Source organism: Carassius gibelio, chromosome B24, assembly GCF_023724105.1.
Source record: "Carassius gibelio isolate Cgi1373 ecotype wild population from Czech Republic chromosome B24, carGib1.2-hapl.c, whole genome shotgun sequence".
NCBI classification, from domain to species: domain Eukaryota; kingdom Metazoa; phylum Chordata; class Actinopteri; order Cypriniformes; family Cyprinidae; genus Carassius; species Carassius gibelio.
Genome location: NC_068419.1, coordinates 11,596,376 through 11,618,908, shown reverse-complemented (window position 1 = coordinate 11,618,908; position 22,533 = coordinate 11,596,376). Strand labels below are relative to the sequence as shown.

Here is a 22,533-nt window from a genome sequence, read left to right as displayed (position 1 = left end):
CTAGTCTTGTTAAATGCTTTGAGCTCTGCTGATTTTATTTCGTTTTCAAATGACAACTCATTTTGACTTTCTTCTTTTTTCCAAGAAAACAGGTTACGCAGAAGTTACGCAGCATTTTCCAGAAATCACAGTAACTTTCAAAGTATTTCTGAGTCAATGCAAACAGCAAGAATAGAACTACATTTGTAAAACACAGGAAGACGGTGAGGGCTTAGCTGGGCCACTGTCAAAACTGAGTCATAATAAATCATAAAAAATAGCCATTATTATGATATAATTCTGTGGTTGAAGTCATAAAATCTCATTTCCAGCGAATTCCCAGCAGGTGGCAGCTGACAGCCCAGAGTCTGCTAGCAGTGTTGTCGTCATTAGCCGCCCTGGAGCATGGAGCCATGGCACAGTTACTGTGAGAAATCATGAGAGGAAATATTTATTAAGCATCCAAGCAATTAATTAGCTTGCTGTCGAATCTAGTATCACTAGTGCAAAACAAAAAAAAAACCCCGTTGGTGAATTACTAGCATAAGCCATAGTTGTAACAAACCTGTAGTAGGTTCCAGTTGGCAGGTCAGGGGTGAGGGCACAGTACAGGGTGGTATATGCACCCTCCGCAGGGGTTTTTATCAGAAAACCAAATGTCTTCACAAAGAACTGGAGAGGCTTATTCAAATGCCTGATGATGTCTGTCTTTACTAGGCCTGGATCCACAGCATAAACACTCACTCCCATCTCTGCCACAGAAAGACATTTAGAGAAATCAAATGCTAACCTTGCTTTATTTTCAAAAGAATGCTCTTATTGCCTTAATGAAGAATGTTTGTGGCTAAAACATGAGGCATTCAAATAGGATATCAAACCGATGAATTAGCAATGCATTATATGGAAGGTTTGAAACATATTTTGATATCCTTAAAGAGACAGTTCACCCAAAAACTTAAAATGTAGTCACCATTTAGCTATTTATTCACACTTGAGTGAGAAAATGAGTGAGAGCCATTGAGACGCTAGTTGTTTTTCACAGATTAGACATCGAAGGTTGCTAAATCATCATACAGAAATCCCAGAATCGGATCTTGGGATCACATTTTGTATGTTTTATGCCATACCTTCCGCTCTCGTGGCGAGCTCTCGCGTGAAAAGTATGTTGGCCAGTTTGCTCTGTACGTAGGCCTTCACGGGATGATAGTTTTTCTCACTGTTCAGGTCCTCAAAGTGGATCTTTCCCATGTGGTGGGCCAATGAGGAGACATTAATCACTCTAGAAGGAGCTGAATGCTTCAACAGATCCATAAGGAGGAATGTAAGAAAGAAATGTCCTGAAGAAGAAAAGGAGTCATTCATCACGTCAAGTGTGAACAATCTCCATTGCTTCTAAACAACAAATAATCACTCTTTCATATGCTTTGAAAGAATGAGAATGACTCGTGCACTTCATCAAACCTAAATGATTGACTCCGAACTGTGTCTCAAAACCGTCAGCTGTTGTTGAATATGGACAGATTGCTACGCCAGCGTTGTTAACCAGCAAATGAAGAGACTTTTCAGCTAAAATAGAATAAATAATTTTAAGATCAGATCAGAATTGAATGTGTGAGGTATATAGAAGAATGTTGTTCATCCGTAACTCACTGTTGTAAATCAGTTCAGCAAAATCACAGATGGATTTGATGTCGGCCAGGTCTAGTTTCCGAACCACCACGTCTGCGTTCTCCACGTCTCTGCTGATGTCACCAGCCGCCTGTTCGGCCTTCAGCAGGTCTCTGCAGGCCAGGATCACCCGTGCACCTTGGGAATAATGACAAGTTTTGTACCATTAGTTGAAAACCTGGTACATTCATCATGAGCAATTTCGGGAAAAAACATATTCTGGTTTGGATAGGTCTATCAGATCTAACATATTTCATCTGTTTTCATCTGTGGCTCTATGAAAAGGAGGCTCGTTGTGTTATTTCCAGTCAGTGTCGATTTGGCCGCAGTACCCACCCCGTCTTGCCAGATCCTTAGCTGTTTCTTTCCCAATCCCGGTGTTTGCTCCAGTCACTATAGCTGTTTTTCCATCGAAACGAGTATCAGATGACCAGCTTTTGGTGAAAAGCCCTCTGGAAAGAGTAGATTTATTACAAATGATGTGTGACAAAAAAGAAAACATCTATAAGTTTTAATTTAACTGAATTCACTATGTATGCATATTAAAATAGAACATGTGGTTACATGTATAGTTTAATGTCTTTAATACTACAAATACTTCTACTACTAATAATAATAATACATGATAAATTATATAATAAATCATGGTGGAAAGATCTCCAAAAAGTTTGTATGTATGTATTTAACATTTAAATTTGTATAGCATAATTTCTGTCAAAAAAGATTCAAACAGTGTTGAAATAATACATTTTAAAGACTCATTTCTGATTATCATCATATACACTATGCATATTGAAAAAGATTTTAATACGGTACATGTTAACAGTAATTTGAGTAATTTTAATAATACCAATAAATGACATAGTCAATAACAAGTAACTGATTAAATGACAAGCACCTTACCTTAAGACATTCATTTTTCCAACAGTCTTATTACATGTCAACCAGCAAGAAGAGTCTTTTTCAAAGCTCCTCATGATACTGAGTGTCCTAATAAATGTTCAGATGTCATTTGTACTTAAATAAGGAGGACAGAAAATCCCCTTTGCTTTCCTCAGGGCAGAACAAATTGATCACATTTTGCATGCAAAATGAATTTATTTTCTTTCAATTCTTCATAGATCTGAAAGGCCATGCTGCTAAATAAAGCTGTGTATGTGACCTGCTGGTTACACTCACTGAAGATATTCCAGGAAACTCTTGCACTAAATGATTCCCACCGGCGAAATGATTCACTTGATTTTGAAGGACTTTCCTTCCTATTACACTAAATCAATAGCCATATTTTCTCAAAGACACTGCTGTTTTATTTCACATAAACATCCTTAAACAACCACAGTTGACTTGAGTGAGCCTTAAAATGGCCAAAAACGACACACCGTTGCCAGAGAGAGCTGTTCGATCTTAAATGGTGAGAAACTCGGTTCAGTTTTTCACCTTCAAAAATCAGGTAATTTCCAGCCAAGCCCGAGGAGCACCTGTGTCCAAACCTGGGGGTGTCCCGTTACCTGATAGCACATGATCTGTTTGGACAGGACTGAGTCTGTGACATGTTAGGATCACTGATACCTCAACAGTGACCAAGGGAATATGGAATGATCCATTTTCAGCGGTCTTCCCCCAGATTCCCAGTTCTCTACAGATGAGATCTGACATTTTCAATTAGCCGATGTGGAATCAGTGGATGCTTAATTAGTAAAAATATATTGATCTTTATAATTTTAGGTCAATAAGTTTGGAGTAATTCTTATGTTTAAGGATGCATTATTGAAAGTGACAATAAAGACATTTAGAATGTTACAATAGATTTCAGCTGCCTGGTATTTATTTAAATATTATTAAATAAATGCTGCTCTTATGACCTTTGTAAGATACCTAAAATAATGTATCACGGTAAAAAATAAAAATAAAAATAATAATAATATAGAAAGAAATCTTACCCCAAACTTTTAGTTTTTAAAGTAAAATTTTTTAAAGCTTATTTTAAAGTTGTAATTTTAATGAAGTTATTATTTATTTATTAAACATCTTTTATATTATAATGTCTGACGTAAATAAATAAATATGTGTGTGTGTAAAAATATGTAATAATAAAATTATAATAAATTGTCAATATAAATGATCAATGATATGTATTTTTGGTGAAAGACTCTGAAAAGAGTTTGTTTGTTTTGTTGACATTGCTAATAGATTAATTTCTAACAAATAGTCAAATCATATATCAAAAAGAAAGAGTACATTTTAATGTTATATATCATGTATAGTTATACTACTTCTGCTATACTATATTTAATTGCATAATTTCTGATTTAAAAAAAATCATTAAACAGTGCTGAAATAATAGTTCTGAAAGACTTTGAATTGTTCTATATAAAGAATAATATCAAAAATAAGTATATTAATAAATAAACATACGTGTCTAACCACCAGTCCATATACTGATGCCTAAATTAGTTCTTTAATTCACATGTATTTACATATGTATCCTTCTAGATATATTTATTATGAACGGTATAAATGACAAATTAATTACAAAACCTGCAAACTGTACAGACGAACAAACTAATTTGAATTAGAACAGTGGGTAGACAAATATTTTTCAAATAAAAATTCATAACATTGCAATGGCATATAAATCAATTTTGAAAGCAACATTTAGTCTTTAAAATGTCATGCTTATTATTTTTCGGTAAATAGCTATGCTTTTATAATGAATCTAATCATCATTTTGGCCAAAGTTGAATAACCCGTACTTTCCTTACAGTAGCGCTCCACTAGATGGCGCTAAAATCCAACAGTCATTACTAGTCACGAGTTATCAAATGTGCCTGAGGCTCTTTCAGCAGAACCACATTAAACCAGTCAGAACTTCCTGTTTTTGGCAGACAGCACTCAACAACACTTCTCAGTGTTTGTTTCTGTTGCCATCCCAGACTCATGATTATTCCAATCACAGCTAAACATCCAGCAGCCTTCGGCGGAACTCTCACCTCACGCGGCTCCTGACTATATGTTTGCATTGAGCTCGCGACAGCTGCTAGCCATTCCCCGCTATTTAGAAAGGCTTTATATCAACATTGGTTTTTCTCAAATACAGAGGTTTTACTGCACATGTGGTTAGTGAGACACAAGCAGTAAACACTGCTTATCACTAAATCAAATACCTTTCTCATACCATCACTCATTTAAGGGAAAGAAATTGTTTCATACAAACAAACTTTATTTACAGTAATGGGTGGAGAATCGTCGATTTTCAATCACTAACGTTATATATAATAATGTTCGTGATTAAGCTCTGCTCCAGTCAGATTGACTTGTCAGGTTAGCGGAACAAAAAAGGCACGATAAATAACCAAAAAACAAAAATGAACATTTACAAATTAAGTTTTTTTAAAATATATAAACACAGCAAAACCCCCATTTCTCATTTCCATGTTACTAACATCCAAAAATGGTTCAGGACTTAAGGCACGATGTGCTTGCTCGGTTTCAGAAGGCCGAGAGAAAGGGACGACAAAAAAACATGGCACTTTTGTTGTGGTGGATGTGTTTGTGCTTCATCTGGCTGCGTTTTCATCGTCTTTGGCCTGAGTTTGGCTTCTTGTCGCACCAAGCCGCTCTATATTTGGCTCCTCAACATAGAGGTTCTCTGAAAATGAGACATTCTAGGGTCAATGTTCTTGACTTTTACTGTCACCCGATCTATTAGAGTGAGCTCCTCTCAAAGCTGACTGACAAGAAGTACCTTATTTATATGATATAAATACATAGGTCAACAAATGCATAGCATTTTTTCATGAAATAGCACTCTAGTTGCTATACAGGCTGTCGTAGGCCCATTATTAATCAATAGTTATCATTTAAAAAGAAAGCAAAGTCAATTCCAGTCTAGTAGGAGATGTTTGCAGCTTTTTATTTCTGCCAGGACCAGTCGTTGGTCATTTCCTGCACGGGCAGGTGTTTTTCCAGGTGTCCGTTCCTGCTCTTGGCCTGCGGTGTTGTGGTTAGGTTAGATTTGGGCTCGCTTTGAAAACTGTCATCGTTGGATTGTTCCTGAACCGGGCAGCTGAAGGGTTCGTCTGTTCCTCCGCTGCTCCCCAGTGACGTTTGACTGACGTATACCACGATGACCTCACCGCTGAAGTTCATCACCTGCCCGCTGGAGATAAAAGTAGTGTTGTTGTTTCCTGTCACCTGACCTGCCAAAAATAGACAACGCATCAGAACCAGTGTTAGCGGAAGCTGGCAGAAACAGTACACTATATTTCCATGAACTAAATATTCATTCCTTTCCTGGAGACAAATTAACACCACTGTTATTTTAGTATCATTTATTTATATATTTAATATTTTTGTTGTTGTCATTTTTATTAGTTCGTATTCTTTAATATGCCCATTTAGTTTGATCAAGTTTAAGTTTTTAGTTATTTCAGTAATTTTTATATTTTCTGTTTTCATTTATTCCATTCAGTTTTTTTTTTACATTTTTATTGGTTTTTGTTTTATTTAAAGGTCTATACAGTTTGTATTATTAATTAAATTATATTTGTTTTATTATTATTTGTATTTTGCTTTAGATTTTGTTTTGTGTTTTATCTTAGCTCTTTTTTTTAAGTTTTATTTTTTAAGTTATTTTAGTAATTTATATATTTTCTGTCTTAATTTTTAATTTATGTTATGTTTTGGCAATTTTATTGTGTTTTTGTCATTTTTATTAGCTTTTATTTTCTTTGTATGTCATTATTTTAGTATTGTTTTATATTATCTGTATCAGTTTTAATTTGAAAGTTTTAGCAATTTTGTTTTGTTTTTGTCATTTTTATTAGATTTTGTTGTGTAGTTATGTAGTTACCATTATGTTTAACTTTTTCGTTATTTTAGTAATTTTTTTTTGTTTTCATTTTAGCTATAGTAATTTTGTTTTGTTGTTGACATTTTTGTATTAGCTTCTATTAGGTTTTACTTTTTATTATAGATCTTTTATATTTTGTTTAGTATTTTAGTACTTCAACTGTAACTTAACAAATAGGAGCAACATTTTGATACTAGCAGAAAGAAAATAAAATATAAAGAAATAAATGTATGTGTGTGTGTGTGTGTGTGTGTCTATAATATATATATTAATGTTGTCAATATTAATGATGTCAAATGATGAATCGCGATTAATCACATCCAAAATAAAAGTTTTTGTTTACATTATATATGTGTGTGTACTGTGTATATTTATTATGCATATATAAATACATACGCATGCATGTATATATTTAAGAAAGACATCTTACATTTATATATTAAATATACATATAATTTACATAAAAATAAATATATACATGTTATAATGTCATTACTTTAGTATTTTATACAAATATACATTATATAAATGCTTTATGTGTGTGTATTTATATAAAATAAATATACACAGTACACACACATATTACTTAAACAAAAACTTTTATTTTGGATGCGATTAATCGTTTGACAGTATTAATATATATATATATATATATATATATATATATATATATATATATATATATATATATATATATATATATATATATATATATATATATATATATATATATATATATATATATATATATAAATAACCCTGGACAAATCATTTACTCTTGTTCAAAAGCGAATGCCCTGTGCTGGAACATGAACAGTAATTTATTCCGTCATCATCCGGGTTCTGTTCAGAGACCCGAATAGCACACGTTAATATGTTTAAACTAAACTCATTTAAGCTTTGCCAGTTTAAACATTTAAGATCCAAAGTACGCGAGCTCGCGCGCAAAATGAAAAGATTTGTGCGTGCGCTCATCCAAAGCGGGCAAACCCATGCCTCAGAACGCGCGCAAATATTAAGCTCTCTCTTAAGTATTGTGTTTAAATGGACAAATTCAGACAAAATTTATGTCAAAATGCCCGTCAGACATAGCCAGCTGAACTGATACTGCTGTATCAGTGTATTCTCTTAAAGTGACAGTCTTTATACAGCAACAAAAAGAAATCACTCACTGCTCTTGATTAAAAAGCTTTTATAACTTAAGAAATAAAGAATAATCTTTAATTTATAGTCAAATATGCAATGCTGTTTTACATTTGATCACATTATTCAATTTCTGTACCTAAAAACTTGCTAGACCTAACTAAAAAAAACAACAAAAAAAAAACAGAAAATGTATTTTTTTATATCTTTACTCTATTGTATGTTTTTGTGCTATTGCTTGTAATTGGATAGAATATTCTTTTTTTTTTTTTTTTTGAAAGTATCATTTTTTTTAAATAAACATAGCACATACCGAACTGTACCGAAACCGTGGCTCTAAAACCGTGAAACAAACCAAACCATGAAAAAGTTGAACTGTGCCACCCCTAATATATGTGTGTGTTTGTGTGTGTGTGTGTGTGTGTGTGTGTGTATATATTGCAACCAGATTTGTATTTTCCACTCATACAAAGCAAACTTCTTTGTAGTCTTGCTGAACGTGAACACACTACACTACTACTTTAGACGTTAGTGGTTCACATAAATAGTCTACATTACAAACTGGAAGCTAATAATGCCATGTCAGCACTGAACAGCAGTTTTTGTGTCGACTCCTCTTGAGCAACAAATCTGCTTCCTTCCACTTAAAAATTCTACATGAGAAGATGTATGGTTCCTATTTTTCCTCTGAATATACACATAGACTGTAAATGACTCATGTTTCACACATCTTTTAGTCATTTTACCGCTGGTCCATAAAGGACCCTACACCCCCTCTTTGCGGTGGCTGTTTGCCATATTTTCACGAAAACGACTTACTGGAACGCACATGACCTGAAAGTGCTTGTTCTAATTATTACTACAAGACATGACACTTTATTTTAGTGTTCAGGTTACTGTGTATTTACATTTATAAGATATTACTGAAGAACACTAATGAAAGACATGTGTAAATATTGTGTAACCCCTCGGTGGAGATTGAATTAATATCAAGGGGATGGAATACGAGTTACACAGACGCTGTTAAGTAATGTGTTATTGAAGTGTAAGGATTTATTTTGTGAATGTTTGAGATTATTTAAAATATATACACTACAGTTCAAAACTTTGAGTGTTTATATTATTATAGCAAATTAAAATAACTGTTTTCTATTTAAATATATTTTCAAATGCAGTTTATTCCTGTGATGCAAAGCTGACTTTTCAGCATCACAGTCTTCAGCGTCACGTTCAGTCTTCAGAAAACATTCTAATATGCTGACTTGGTGCTCAAGAAACATATATTATCATAATCAATATTGAAAACAATTATACTGCTTAATATGTTTGTGGATACATGATTCTTTGATTAACAGAAAGTTCAAAAGAACAACATGTATTTAAAATAAAATCTTTTATAACATTTTAATGTCTTTCCTGTCATTTTCAAACAATTCAATTTGTCCTTTCATTCTTTCCCCAATATAAATACAATGATATTTATAATTTATTAATATGAAGATTATATATAGGTTACATTAGATTAAATATATTTGTAATACATTTATACATTATTTATACAGACACACACACACACACACACACACATATATATATATACACATATATACAAATATATGCTGTCAAACTGTCAAATTAATCGCAATTAATCACATCCGAAATAAAAGTTTACACTGTGTTTACATTATATATGTATATGTACAGTGTACATTTATTATGTAGAAATTATACACACACATAGAGTGTATATTTTGAAAATATTTACGTTTACAGATTTATATGTTAATATTCTTTATTCTATTTAAATATGTTTAATATATAAACATAAGATATTTTTCTTAAATATATACATGCATGTGTTTGTATTCATAGAAACATGATAAATATACACAGTATACAGAACTTTTATTTTGGATGCGATTAATATCGATTAATAATTTGACAGAGCTAATATATATATATATATATATATATATATATATATATATATATATATATATATTGAGGAATTTATTAATGTTTGCTATAACCATTAGTAAAGAAAGAATCATATTTTATAAGGGTTGCATTTTAGCACCTTTAATTGAAAGTTTACACAGGGATCCATCATTGCAGAACCATGATATATGGCCAGAAAACCAGTGCAACACATCAGCCGATACAACAGTGTGCTACCAGTTTATTAGCTTGGCCATCTGTTACATGATCTCTCTGTGCATTTTTGACCTGCTATTACTGAGGCTGCTGATCATTTCCCATCTTTCATAATATCATACTGTATCTGTCCAACTGGAATAGAACGCACGGCTGTGCCTGTAAATCTGACACAAACACATGTGCTAAAGATTTGAACAGATTCATGGGTACTGCACTATGAAGCAACAGCTTCAAATAGCTCAGATGCACAGACAGCTTTTCATTTGTTTTGACACTATTTCCACATGTGTTAATGTCTTACCTGATGTGAGAGCTGATTCTGAGCACTGGTTCTGGAAGTCGGGGTCGGACAGTTTGTGGTCATCGCTGTGGATCAGCGAGAGGCCCTGGTCATTAGCGCTGACAGACGGCAGAGGAGGTACGGTGGTGGAGTCTATGCTGCAGCAACAAGGTTCGTTCTGTCTATACAGCCCCGCGACTGGATCTTGGTCCCCTTGGACGCCTCTCATCTCTGACATGGCTTCTTTGCCAGAAGGGCTGCTGTAGTCCAGATACAGCTCATGGGAGTACTGCAGATCCAGCAGGACGTCCGACGAGCAGCTCTCACACAGCAGAGGCTCTTTCAGGCTGACCACCTGCACGTTTTCTCCGATGGCGTCTCCTGGCCTGCAAGAGCAGCATGTCGCCAAACCCGTGGCCACCAGCTGACTGCAGTCCTCGTTCTCTCCGACCTCTATGGGCTCCTTCATTGAAATTACACAGCTGCAGGAGCTGCCCGACAGAGGAGACGCAGACCCACCTCCGGATTCCTCGCTGGAGCTGCCTGACGAGGTTTCAGCTCGGTCTTGGTCTTGTTCTTGGTCCGTGCAAGTCGATGTTTCATCAAGAATGGTTAATTGGGTGCTGGGACACGTGATCAGGGACTCTGGCGGGGTTCGTTCTTGGCAAATCAAAGGGAGGGTTTGTGGACCGTTTCCACTGTGGTATGAAGTCATAGGTTCCTAAAAGAAAGTCAGATCAGTGTGGGCCTGAAGTACGAAAACTACATCAATAACTCTAAAGTTTTAGCCCATATAATGCATTAGGTCCATTCTGACCCAGAAGAGATACATAAACATTTCTAAAAATACACAGATTTGAGTAATTTTAGTAATGAAAACTAATACAACCCTTGAAATGCACATTTATTGGGTCGGTCAGGTTATTTTGGAAAAAATGCGTTTTGTAAAATTATATATGAAGAGTATAAATACTCTTTATACTATAAATAGTATAAATTTTGTGCTGAAGTTTTTAAATAAACATATACACTATTGATGAACCCTTTTATTTCATGTTTAATATTTAATATCTTTCTCTACGTAATAGTGAATGTTTATGCAAGTAAAAAGTATAGAAATAATACATTTAAAAAATAAAAGTAAAAAACAAATGTTTATATGTGTGTGTGTGTGTGTGTGTGTGTATACACACATACAGCGGGGAAAAAAAGTATTTGACACATCAGCATTTTTATCAGTAAGGGGATTTCTAAGTGGGCTATTGACACAAAATTGACACCGGGTATTGAATTATTGAACACATGAAGATAACAAAGTGCAAAATGGCATAGAAAGCCAGGTGATCACATGAAATCTGTCAGTATTGAGAGAGAAACCCTAGGCGTTTCTCAATGTCAAGGATACCTCCTTGGCAGGACTGATCCTTCCAAGTCACTTCCTTCAGAGGCTAGGCAAGACTGCTCTTTCGCATTCGGAGAACACGTAAATGGAACGGGCTAGCAAGTGCACGTAATTGCGTCATTACGTCAGTGAAAAGGTCCGTTTGAATAACGCTGTGAATGGTATCATTAAATTACTTTGGACAGCTTAACTAGTTATTTATAAAAGAAATGCCGTTGACGCAACCAATTGTTAAATGACAGATCCGGTTCAGTTAACCATTTGTATTTGTATAATTTACAATATCAATACAGTAGTAATTTGTACTGGCATTTAAACGTCAAACTTTACTTATATTTACTACAGTTATAACAAATGTTTGGTAACGTAAATAAAAACGCTCCGATTACGCTAACGTTCGACATTTTTGAATTTTTGAACTAGATAGCAAAGCTGTGCGCATAGGATTGTGGGTGACTTGAGAGCGCGAAAAGCGCGAAGGATACACATATGCATCCTTTCCTGTGTATGGGATATTCTTCGAACGAAGGACTCGGTCCTTGATTGAAATTCCGAGGATCCTCGACATTGGAACAGTCCTTCAACGGATGTAGATGACGTAGCATCCTCGAAATACTGGCTTCCGATGATCCTTCCTTGACATTGAGAAACACCTCCTGCCCCCTATCAGTACTAATTGATATCAGCTGCTTTAGTCCTAATTGATGGCCTATGAAGGCTACTCATTACCCAGGAGGCACACAGGAAAGACTTCATGATGGGTAAAAGCAAAGAACTCTCTCAAGATCTTCGTTATCTTATTGTTTTTTGATGGGAATGGTTATAGGCGCATTTCCAGAATGTTCCTGTGAGCACTGTGGGGACCATTATCCGTAAATCATCACCATAAACCGGCCACGATCAGGTGCTCCACGTAAGATCCCTGTCCAAGGAGTTCAAAGAATAACCAGGAGAGTTCTCCAAGAGCCAAGAACCACTCGGGCAGAACTTCAGGAAGACCTTGCATCAGCAAGTACTGTTGTTTCAAAGAAAACTATAAGCAATGCACTGAACCGCCATGGCATCCATGCACGCTCACCATGCAAGACTCCATTGCTGAACAAGAAGCATGTTGAGGCTCAGTTAAAGTTTGCGAAAGAGCATTTGGAGAAGCCTGTGGATTATTCGGAGACTATAGTATGGTCAGATGAAAGCAAAATTGAACTTTTTGGCAGTCATTCTACAAGCCATGTTTGGAGAAGAAATGGCACTGCCCACCACCCCAAGAACACCATACCAACAGTTAAGTTTGGGGGTGGAAGCATCATGGTTTGGGACTGCTTTTCAGCAAGGGGTACTGGCAGACTTCATATTATTGAAGGCAGGATGAATGGAGAAATGTACCGGGACATTCTGGATAAAAATCTGCTGCCATCTACCAGAAAGCTGAAAATGAAAATCAAGTTGTCAAGAAAAATCAAGAAAATCTATGGAGAGAACTGAAGATCAAAGTTCATAAAAGAGGCCCAAGGAACCTTCAAGATTTAAAGACCATTTGTGTGGAAGAATGGGCCAGAATCAATCCTGAGCAATGCAGACGACTGGTCTCTCCATACAAGAGGCGTCTATAAGCTGTAATCACCAACAAAGGCTTTTCTACAAAGTATTAAAGTTTATTCAATACTTATTCCCGGTGTCATTTCACTTTATTTATTATGACTCAACTTGTACACTTAAATGTTCTGATTTCTTTATATGAATTCAATATTTGGCTTGATGGCTACATCTGGTGGAAATTTTGTGTCAATAGCCCACTTAGAAATACCCTTACTGATAGTAATGCTGATGTGTAAAATACTTATTTTCCCCGCTGTATATAAAGATTATAATAAAAGATTATATATTTCCATAAATTTCATACAATGATTAACTAAAATAAAATTCCTCATCAAGATAAAAAAAAAATTGCATAGTTTTTTCTTAATTATTTCTTTATTTTAAAAAAAAAATTATAAATTAAGTAATTGTAATTAGTATTTGTTACAATCAAAACTAAATTAGTTTTAACATTCAGTCATTAGTTTCTGATCAAATATGCTTTTGGTTGAAAAATATAAAAATGTATGACCGTTTTATAAAAACAATAAATAAAAAAAACATGTATAAATTAACTGTTTTATAAGACAATGATTTAAAATAAAATAAATAGGACAGCGTTTGAAGGCAGTATGATGGTTGGTAATCATCATTTTATGATAATAGGGCAGTCCACACCACAGTTATAACAATAACACAATATTGTTTGAGTCACTTTCAGAATAATTATTTTCAGCTGATAACTGATAAAAACAGTGACAGCCAATCAAAAAAAAGTGCATTTAAAATAATGTTTCTTCTATGTGTTCTTAAAATAAACAGAATGTTAAAGTCTGTTATTGTGGACGCTAATATAGTTATCGTTAGAGTTTTAAGATATACTTCCTTACCTGTTGATTCCTACTTCCTTTCAGGTTTTGGACGCAGGTGCGTAAATTTACTGTGGAGTTAGGAAATACACTTTAATCAACAACATAGACAAGAATCTACCGCAAACTGTAGCAAACAAACATGACCCAGAACTAAATTTACCTGAGAGGAAGTTCAGCTTGTCCTTGCAGCAAAACAAGAATAGAACAACCAGCGATACCATGATGATGACCAAGAGGATGGCCACCACCACCCAGGGGGTCATCACTGAGAAGATGAGGAGGTTTATTCATCACACCACTCTGTGAAGGGGAATTCAATTCAACAAATACAAAACATTTGAAATAACTTACCAGGAGAATGGACTCCACACATCACATCTGATTTAGAGCTTCCTGGCTGTTTCTCCGTCTTGCCGATAGCTTTACAACTGGAAGAGAATTAGATATATCAACTCAATGAATATGCTTAGGAAATACTGTAAGCTTTACAACTGGAAGAGAATTAGACGTATAAACAAAGGGCAGCCCAACAGTCTGGTCACTTCTGGTTTGATTGGTCCCAATTTTCTCTTGTAAGAGGAACCGCAAATACAAAGAGCAAAAAGAAAAGGGGCTCTTTCTAGGGGAAGTGGTGGCGAAATTAATCATAATACCACAATGCGGTAAGACTGCGGGGGCTTTTAAAAATGGCCTGAGACCTTCCCCAGACAAACAACGCCTGTAAGAATGAGAGCTGTGACTTTGCATATGAGTCCAGTTAAAGAACAGTTGTGTGTGTGTGTGTGTGTGTGTGTGTGTGACTCAGTTTGTGGCACACACTCCCAGTTGTTGTTAAACCTATGGAGTTGTTATTGTATTGACTTTTTAAGCTTATATAAGAGGCATACTCACTCGGTCCATTTCTTGCAGGCTTCTGTTGAAAGGGAATCTGAGAAATATCCATACTGACAATGCACACAGGAAGCTCTGTCCATCTCTACAAAAAAGAGAGCGATAAAGAATTATACTATCAATGGATGAATGAACACATTTGTACAAGTATTTATCCCTCAAAAAAACTTGAATTGCATTTATTTTCCTTCTCATTTGTGTTTCTGTTTTAAGCGTCACAGTTACTATCCATCCATGCATCGTTCTATACCTCAGTCATCCATTCATCCATCATCAACTTTCTATCTACCTATCTATCTATCTATCTATCTATCTATCTATCTATCTATCTATCTATCTATCTATCTATCTATCTATCTATCTATCTACCTATCTATCTATCTATCTATCTATCTATCTATCTATCTATCTATCTATCTATCTATCTATCTATCTATCGTTTTCTCTATCTATCTATCTATCTATCTATCTATCTATCTATCTATCTATCTATCTATCTATCTATCTATCTATCTATCTATCTATCTATCTATCTATCTATCCATCCATCCATCCATCCATCCATCTATCTATCTATCTATCTATCTATCTATCTATCTATCTATCTATCTATCTATCTATCTATCTATCTATCCATCTATCTATCTATCATTTTCTCAATCCATCCATCCATCTATCTATCTATCTATCCATCCATCCATCCATCCATCCATCCATCCATCCATCCATCCATCCATCCATCTATTGTTTTCTCTATCTATCTATCTATCTATCTATCTATCTATCTATCTATCTATCTATCTATCTATCTATCTATCTATCTATCTATCTATCTATCTATCTATCTATCGTTTTCTCAATCCATCTATCCATCCATCCATCGTTTTCTCAATCCATCTATTGTTTTATCAAGCAATCTATCTATCCATCCATCCATCCATCCATCCATTATTTCTCAATCCTTCCATCCATCCATCCATCCATCCATCCACCTAGATAAATAGATAGATAGATAGATTCATAGAAAGTATAAAAGAAAGTTATAGAAAGCCTTGTGATGCTTTTAAATGTTAATTACAGTGTTCTGTAAATGTCAAGATGCTAAAGATAAATTGTAAACTACAGCGTGTCCAGATATATTTCTGTGAACTGTATTATAATGTTCCTTTCCATTTGGCACTAAATCTTGAGCTCAAAACCACAGAGCTGGAACATCTGATTTACTGCACTCTCAATCACGGGTGCACTTCATCTATCTACAAGGCATATGATTAATGTCTCCCAATTTAAACTTCTGAATAAACGCATAAAAGGGATAGTTCACCCTAAAAGGAAAATTCTGTCATCATATACTCACCTTCATGTTATTTATGTCATGATCTATCCCTTTATTAATATTTTGCCCCAGAATAAGATTTAAAATGATAAAATCTTTTTTATTGTCAAATCTGTGCATGTCTTACCGCCCATTACGACTCCTTCTCCTGCAGGACATTTTTTAATGGCCTCACAGTATTCGCAGTTGATCAGAGAGCAGTGGAAACCCTGCTTGCACCGACACGGTTCAGGCGATTTAGGGTTGTGAGGACGAGTGCGGTTAAACCCTTTACCTGCAGAGAATGATAAATGCGTGGTGTCAAAATATAACACGCATTTAATCAATATTCTTTCTTTACACATATTACAGTTTTCTCAGTCGCTTTGGTGCATTTCTCGAATCATCCTTAATATTTGCAAATAATTATTTATGTCAATGAACAGAAATACACCAAAGCTACTGAGAAAAACCCTAAGTGACACTGACCTTCATCGCAGAACTTCTGAGGAATACATTTAGAGTCACTGTTCCAGTCCGGCTGGTATTCTTCACGGCCACAATCAAGGCACTTTGTGCTCGAACTGCCATCACAATGAGCGAAAAGGTATTTTCCTGCATTGAAATAAACATTGTGTAATAAGTTTGCTCATCAAAGACGTACACATGCTTGCTGTTTTGCTCATTGGAAAAGGTCAGTGAGTCCATGTTGCAAAAGATGATATTCTTTGAACTGTATAGTGGATAGTGGAAGTCATCATAGGTTATGGTTTGTGTGTGTGTGTGTGTGTGTAGGCCTCTTCCTCTTTTCTTATCCTTCTGCTTTTTTAACAGGAAAAAACGAGTATATTTAGACCTGATCTTAGTTTTCCCAGACAGGCTTCACTCACACACCATAAAATGAATGAATGGATTGCTTTATAGTGTCTCCTACATAGTAGACTGTATTGCTGCTCACCTGGTTCACATTTTCTGCAGCATCCCCCGTTGTGCTTATATTCATTTTGTTGGCAGCTTTTGGCCAGTCCTGCCTGAAATTAAGAGTTACAACATTAGTTCAACAAACGTAGTGGCTCTTATATGATAAAATGCTTGTGATCAAACTACCGCAACACATCACTTCAACAGATGAGACCGAAAGATAGATCGATTCGAGAGATTCACAGTTCAACCATGGGAGGATTTTAGTTACAGATGTTTACCATGGGAGAAGCACAGTTTCTTTTTTAACTCATAATAACAAATGTTTGTTTCATCTCTGAAGACTGGAGTAAAGTTTGACCAGTCAGTTCTGAAACACTACATTTATTTTGCTTGAAAAATGAATGCCAGTTGCTTATTTCGCAATCTGATACAATGGCATTTTGAGTTTGGCTAAAGCGTTCAAATATTTTTTCGGGGTCACTGTATCTCCAGTCCTCTTGGTGATTTCTATTGTAACACAAAAACTACACAGCGTTTGGCCTGATTGAACATTTGCTCTGGTCGGATGAGAATCTTCATGGAATTAGGATCATTTGAGTGGTTAAAGCATCGGGGAATGAAAGAGTGGGGGAGTGTGTGTATGGTGGAGGGATATTGCCCAACTCGGAAGAAGAAAAAAGAACAAGAAGAAAAGCAGAAAAAAAACATCACCCACATCCCTCCAGATACCACAAAAGCATTCCACGGTTTAACAGCAGGGCAGAATTAAACGCAATCCTTTAATTCAGTGCGAATCTGAGAAAATCAAGCCGTCACTCATGTGAGAAGACAATAAAAAAGAAAATAGTGCCAAGATCAGCATGCTGGGCTCTCATGGAGGTGAAAAGTTTTTTGTAGACTGTTAAAATAGAGAAATAATTCTAGAAATAATTCTCAGATTCAACTTTTTTTGCATAGCACAGAGAAAAAAAAAATATCGCTTTTTAAATGAGCAACATGGCCAAATCATTCGTTTTTTTTTTTTGGATTCCAGCCAACTTAAAATTATAGAAATGGAAGAGAAATATTGTTTAGGGACTACAGAAGGCAACTGATCAAATATTGGAGCTCTCTTTATCTCTCTCGAGCAAATCCAAAAACCAAAAAAAGCAGAAACAAACATTTTTCTATGTAGGTTTCCTGGAATTGATCACGGATCTATGGATAGATATATCCATCATCTCAGGAAAATCCATGGGTATCATGGAAATTCATGAGGAAATATCATTTCCTTATCAGATTTGTCAAATGACAACAAGTTTGGTCTAAACAAGGGACTATTTCACTTCACTAAAACAAAAAACACATATTCATCAGGAAGAAAACTCAATTTATTCAAATGAAACAAGTTGTGTGTGTGTGTGTGTATATACACAAACATATATATATATTTATATATATATATATATATATATATATATATATATATATATATATATATATATATATATATATATATATATATATATATATACACATACACTATCTTATGTGACTCTTATGCTCATCAAGGCTGCATTTATTTGATCAGAAAATACTGAAAAAAACAGTAATAAAACTTATTTTATAATGTTTTTTATTTTAATATACTTTAAAATATAATTTATTTCTGTGATGCAAAGCACAATTTCCATACGCCTTTACTCCAGTAAAGTGTTACATGATCTTTCAGAAATCATACTTATATGCTGATTTATTATCAGAAGTATCAATGATGGCAATAGTTATGCTGCCAAATATTTATATATTTTTTTCTTTCAGAAACTGCAATACTTCTGGATTCTTTGATGAATAAAAAGTTGAAAAAAGAAGAGCATTTATTCCAAATATAATTTTTTTTATAACAATATAAATATTTGCTATCACTTCTTATCAATTGAATACAACCTTGCTGAATAAAAGTTTTAATTTCTTTCAAAAAAAGAAAGTATAAAAATGTACTGACCCCAAACTTTTTTTTTTTTTTCTGTATTTTTGCTCAAATAAATGCAGCCTTGATGAGGAAAAGAGACTTCTTTAAAAAACATTACAAGTCTTACTGATCCCAAACTTTTGAGGATATATATTTAGTCCTACTACAGTGTGTCTAAATGTGAAAAAAAAACTAATAAAAAATGTTTAAACAATAAATTACATTGAAAATAATCTCTTTGTTTCATTAGCTGAAGACACAATTCTAAGGGTTTTTCTACCACTTCTGAAGAACCTAAAGACCTTCTAATGGACACATGAAAGACAAAAAACACAGGAAACCCAAAGGAATGTCCAGAGTTCATTTCTGATCCTCTGCATTTTAATGTAAGGCTATACTCAGGCAACACAACATATTTTCATTGTCTAAATATATAAGATCATGGTCAGAGACGCCCTGAAAAATTACATGTTAGAAAATATGCACCGGGCACAGAGAGATCTTTTCTCGCAGGATCTCGCTGCATATAGCAGAGGCACTCAGATATCAGTCCTAATGACTCAGATCAGTCACGTGCATTGCCTTGCATTTATTGTTTATGAATGCAAAACAAAACTGTATTGCTGTGTTACTGTATACTAGAACTGTATATATGAATAAAAGTCATTTATAATTAATTATAGCTCAACAGAATCATTAGTTAACAAAACACTTGTCCATCATCTGAAGAAAATGCCCCTCAGTGTCAAAGGTCGAAAGAGTTTCCAGATATACTGACGTTTTCTTTTATAATTGTAGAACCTGGCAAACACATGTTCAGACCTAACATGTTAAAGCAACAGAAAACATGTTTAAAATTTTGATCTGATACAAAATTAGAGTCAGAGAACAACTAAATGAATGGAAATATGAATTAAAATGGGCTTAGAGAAAGAAAAAAAAAGGGGAGGGGGTAAAATTTGTTAAGATTAATAACAGAAGTTGTCAAATGTCAATATTAGGGGTTTTCCCGAAATGTTTGCATGGAACAATACATGTTTTTGAGAGTTTTGGAGTTTTTGATCTGGAGATTTACACCATTCCTGGGAATGTAATGATCATTTACATTTGATCAGTATCAAATTTACAATTGGCGGAAAGATCTTATGATTTCTTATAAAAAGAAAAATAAAAACTGTTCATGATTGTTTTAACCTTAAGTGTGCAAAGCACAATCCCAGAAACAGCCACATCCACATGGAGTTCCCCTCAAAGTGTGCAACAATTCAGATTTCAGGGAAAAGTTCAGAATCTGGCAGGGAAGGAAAGAGTGGGGAAGTGTCTCAAAACTTTGTGAGCTGCCAACCTACAGAGCACGTTCGGTCAAAAATGCCAAGGTATGTCTTTTCAATGTTGAGCCACAGACTAAATTAGTGACTTGACATCCAAGTACTAGCGGTTCTTTTGAACAGTTCATTTTAATGAACCGGTTCAAAAAAAGATTAATCAATTCTCCTGTCATCGAGTCATTATTTGGACCTCACTGTAATTAATGCGTCCGAGTTTAGTTTGTTAGAGGCTTTCAGCCATAATTAATTTTAGATTTAATAATGTCAAACAATGTTAAAATTAATTTACGTCACTTGACTTATTAAAAACCAGCTCGTTACGTGCGCGTGATGACAAAACAGTCAACAAATTCACAAACATACTTGTAATGCGTTTTACTTTTGAACATTCCCCCATTCGGTTATAACTTACTCAGTTCACTACTTATATATTAAGTTGTTGACACTACAGCCGTTTGGGGCGATTCAGTCAGATCGAACCAAGCAATCGGTTTTGGGGATTCATTGGAAAGATCCGACTCAAAAGAACGAGTCATTCTCGATTCATATACATCGCTAATGTACACAACCCGTTTTCGCAACAATGCGCTGAAATAAACAGAGGGGAATGAGGCAGTTTGGAATTGTGGTGGCCAAAAATTAAACAGTGCACACAATTATAATTCCCAATAATATTCAGTTCCCGGTTTACCTATTAAATTCAAAGACAAAGGTTTGGTGTGTTGTCATCGTTTGTCAAAACATAGTAAACAAACTTACCTGCGTGCACAGAGCAAGAACGAAGTGTGTGATCCATCCTTGAAATATCCAACTAGCTGAAAAATTCACTCTCATTTTTCTAAACTTTAAAACAGGACTCTGTAATCTCAGTTTGGGTACTGTTGTATTGTCCAGTGAGGTTCAGCAGCAGACGTCTGCGCGCTTTAGGATGAAGCTCCAGACTGCTGTAGTTCATTCGCTGAGAGCATGTCCCATGATCCACTCACCCACACCTCGACTGCTACTCTCCCTGTGTTTCCACTGCTCTACAGTCATGTGGAAGCTGCTCAGTTTCTCACACGCTCCTCCCATTTCTCGTAATCAAAGTAGTCCACATATAAACGGGGTGACGTTCATATAACCAGACAATCACTGAAGCAGTTTAGTTGCACCGCCACTGCGCCACGTCGAGCATTAACGCTTAGAGCCAAGTGTGGTGAAGACACATTTGTGAGATTCCTATAAATCCCCCAAAATCAAAAATAGAAACTCTATTTTGCTAGTGTACACGAAACAGTGCTGGAATACTGTATCCCTTGAACGTATCTTTCTCGAGTCATATTTTGATTAGACTGTCAAGTTAAAACTTTTAATGCAAAATATGATTAAAACCAACAAAAAGTATACTAATGTTTAAAATAATTGAAAAACATTTTTTGAACATAGGCTCACTTATGGAAGGTTGTTTCTGCCATCAGATAAAAAAAAAAATACAACTGCTAAGGTATAGCCTATTCTGAGAAGAAAAATCGGAATTGTGAGATAGAAACTCGTAACTGTAAGTACAAAGACAGTATTGCAGAATTGTGAAATAAAAAGTTGCTTTTAGCCTATGGCCAAGTTTTTTATATTGCGATAAAGTTGTGAGAAGTAAACTCAGAATTGCTAGATATAAACTTAGAATGCAAGATGTAAAAACTTAGTTTATGTAAACTCTATTACAAGATGACTCATCCTGCACTACACAAATTTTCGTCCAATCAGATAGCTAGGTTGTTTATTGCTATGCCACCTGGAGTGTGACTAATCTGCAATGCTTTAGACAAGCAAAGTCAACAACTTATTAATAAAATAGATATAAAATCTGTTATAAAAATGGATGAGTCTTGTATCAAAGACTAGTTCAACAACTAGTTGTTGTGAGTAAATATTTAATTGTACCTGCCCACCCTTTTTTAACATAAGAACAGGTGCACACATTTTTGAACTTGAATGTGAAGACTTCTATTGTCAGCCATTTCCAGTGATTTTAGCTGTACTAAAACATTGCAAACTGGTATGTATAACAGTTAATCATTAATACGTTTGTAGGGCAAATACAGTAGTTTACTGTTTACTATGACAAACCCCATATTTTGAGCATTAAATATTTTGCAAGCCTATTCTTAACATCATCCCATTTTCCCGTTGATTTCAGCAGATAAACCTTAATTTCTC

At 34.8% G+C, this 22,533-nt stretch overlaps 2 protein-coding genes across 2 annotated transcripts; both read right to left on the bottom strand.

The window, feature by feature from the left end:
* Positions 1-17: 17 nt before the first annotated feature.
* si:dkey-73n8.3 (uncharacterized protein LOC100150965 homolog) lies at positions 18-2,624 on the bottom strand. The gene is made up of 7 exons (XM_052595879.1): positions 2,551-2,624; positions 1,984-2,099; positions 1,630-1,785; positions 1,441-1,545; positions 1,107-1,316; positions 545-731; positions 18-404 (listed from the first exon to the last, which is right to left on the bottom strand). The coding sequence occupies exons 1-7, from the start codon at positions 2,622-2,624 to the stop codon at positions 302-304; spliced, it is 951 nt and encodes a 316-aa protein (XP_052451839.1). The 3' UTR covers positions 18-301.
* A 2,912-nt stretch (positions 2,625-5,536) lies between these two features.
* Positions 5,537-21,550, bottom strand: tnfrsf11a (tumor necrosis factor receptor superfamily, member 11a, NFKB activator). Its single transcript, XM_052595878.1, has 10 exons — positions 21,097-21,550; positions 17,093-17,165; positions 16,624-16,749; positions 16,283-16,429; positions 14,820-14,904; positions 14,280-14,356; positions 14,089-14,193; positions 13,947-13,996; positions 10,101-10,800; positions 5,537-5,846 (listed from the first exon to the last, which is right to left on the bottom strand). The coding sequence occupies exons 1-10, from the start codon at positions 21,169-21,171 to the stop codon at positions 5,560-5,562; spliced, it is 1,725 nt and encodes a 574-aa protein (XP_052451838.1). The 5' UTR covers positions 21,172-21,550; the 3' UTR covers positions 5,537-5,559.
* Between the last annotated feature and the right edge of the window lie 983 nt (positions 21,551-22,533).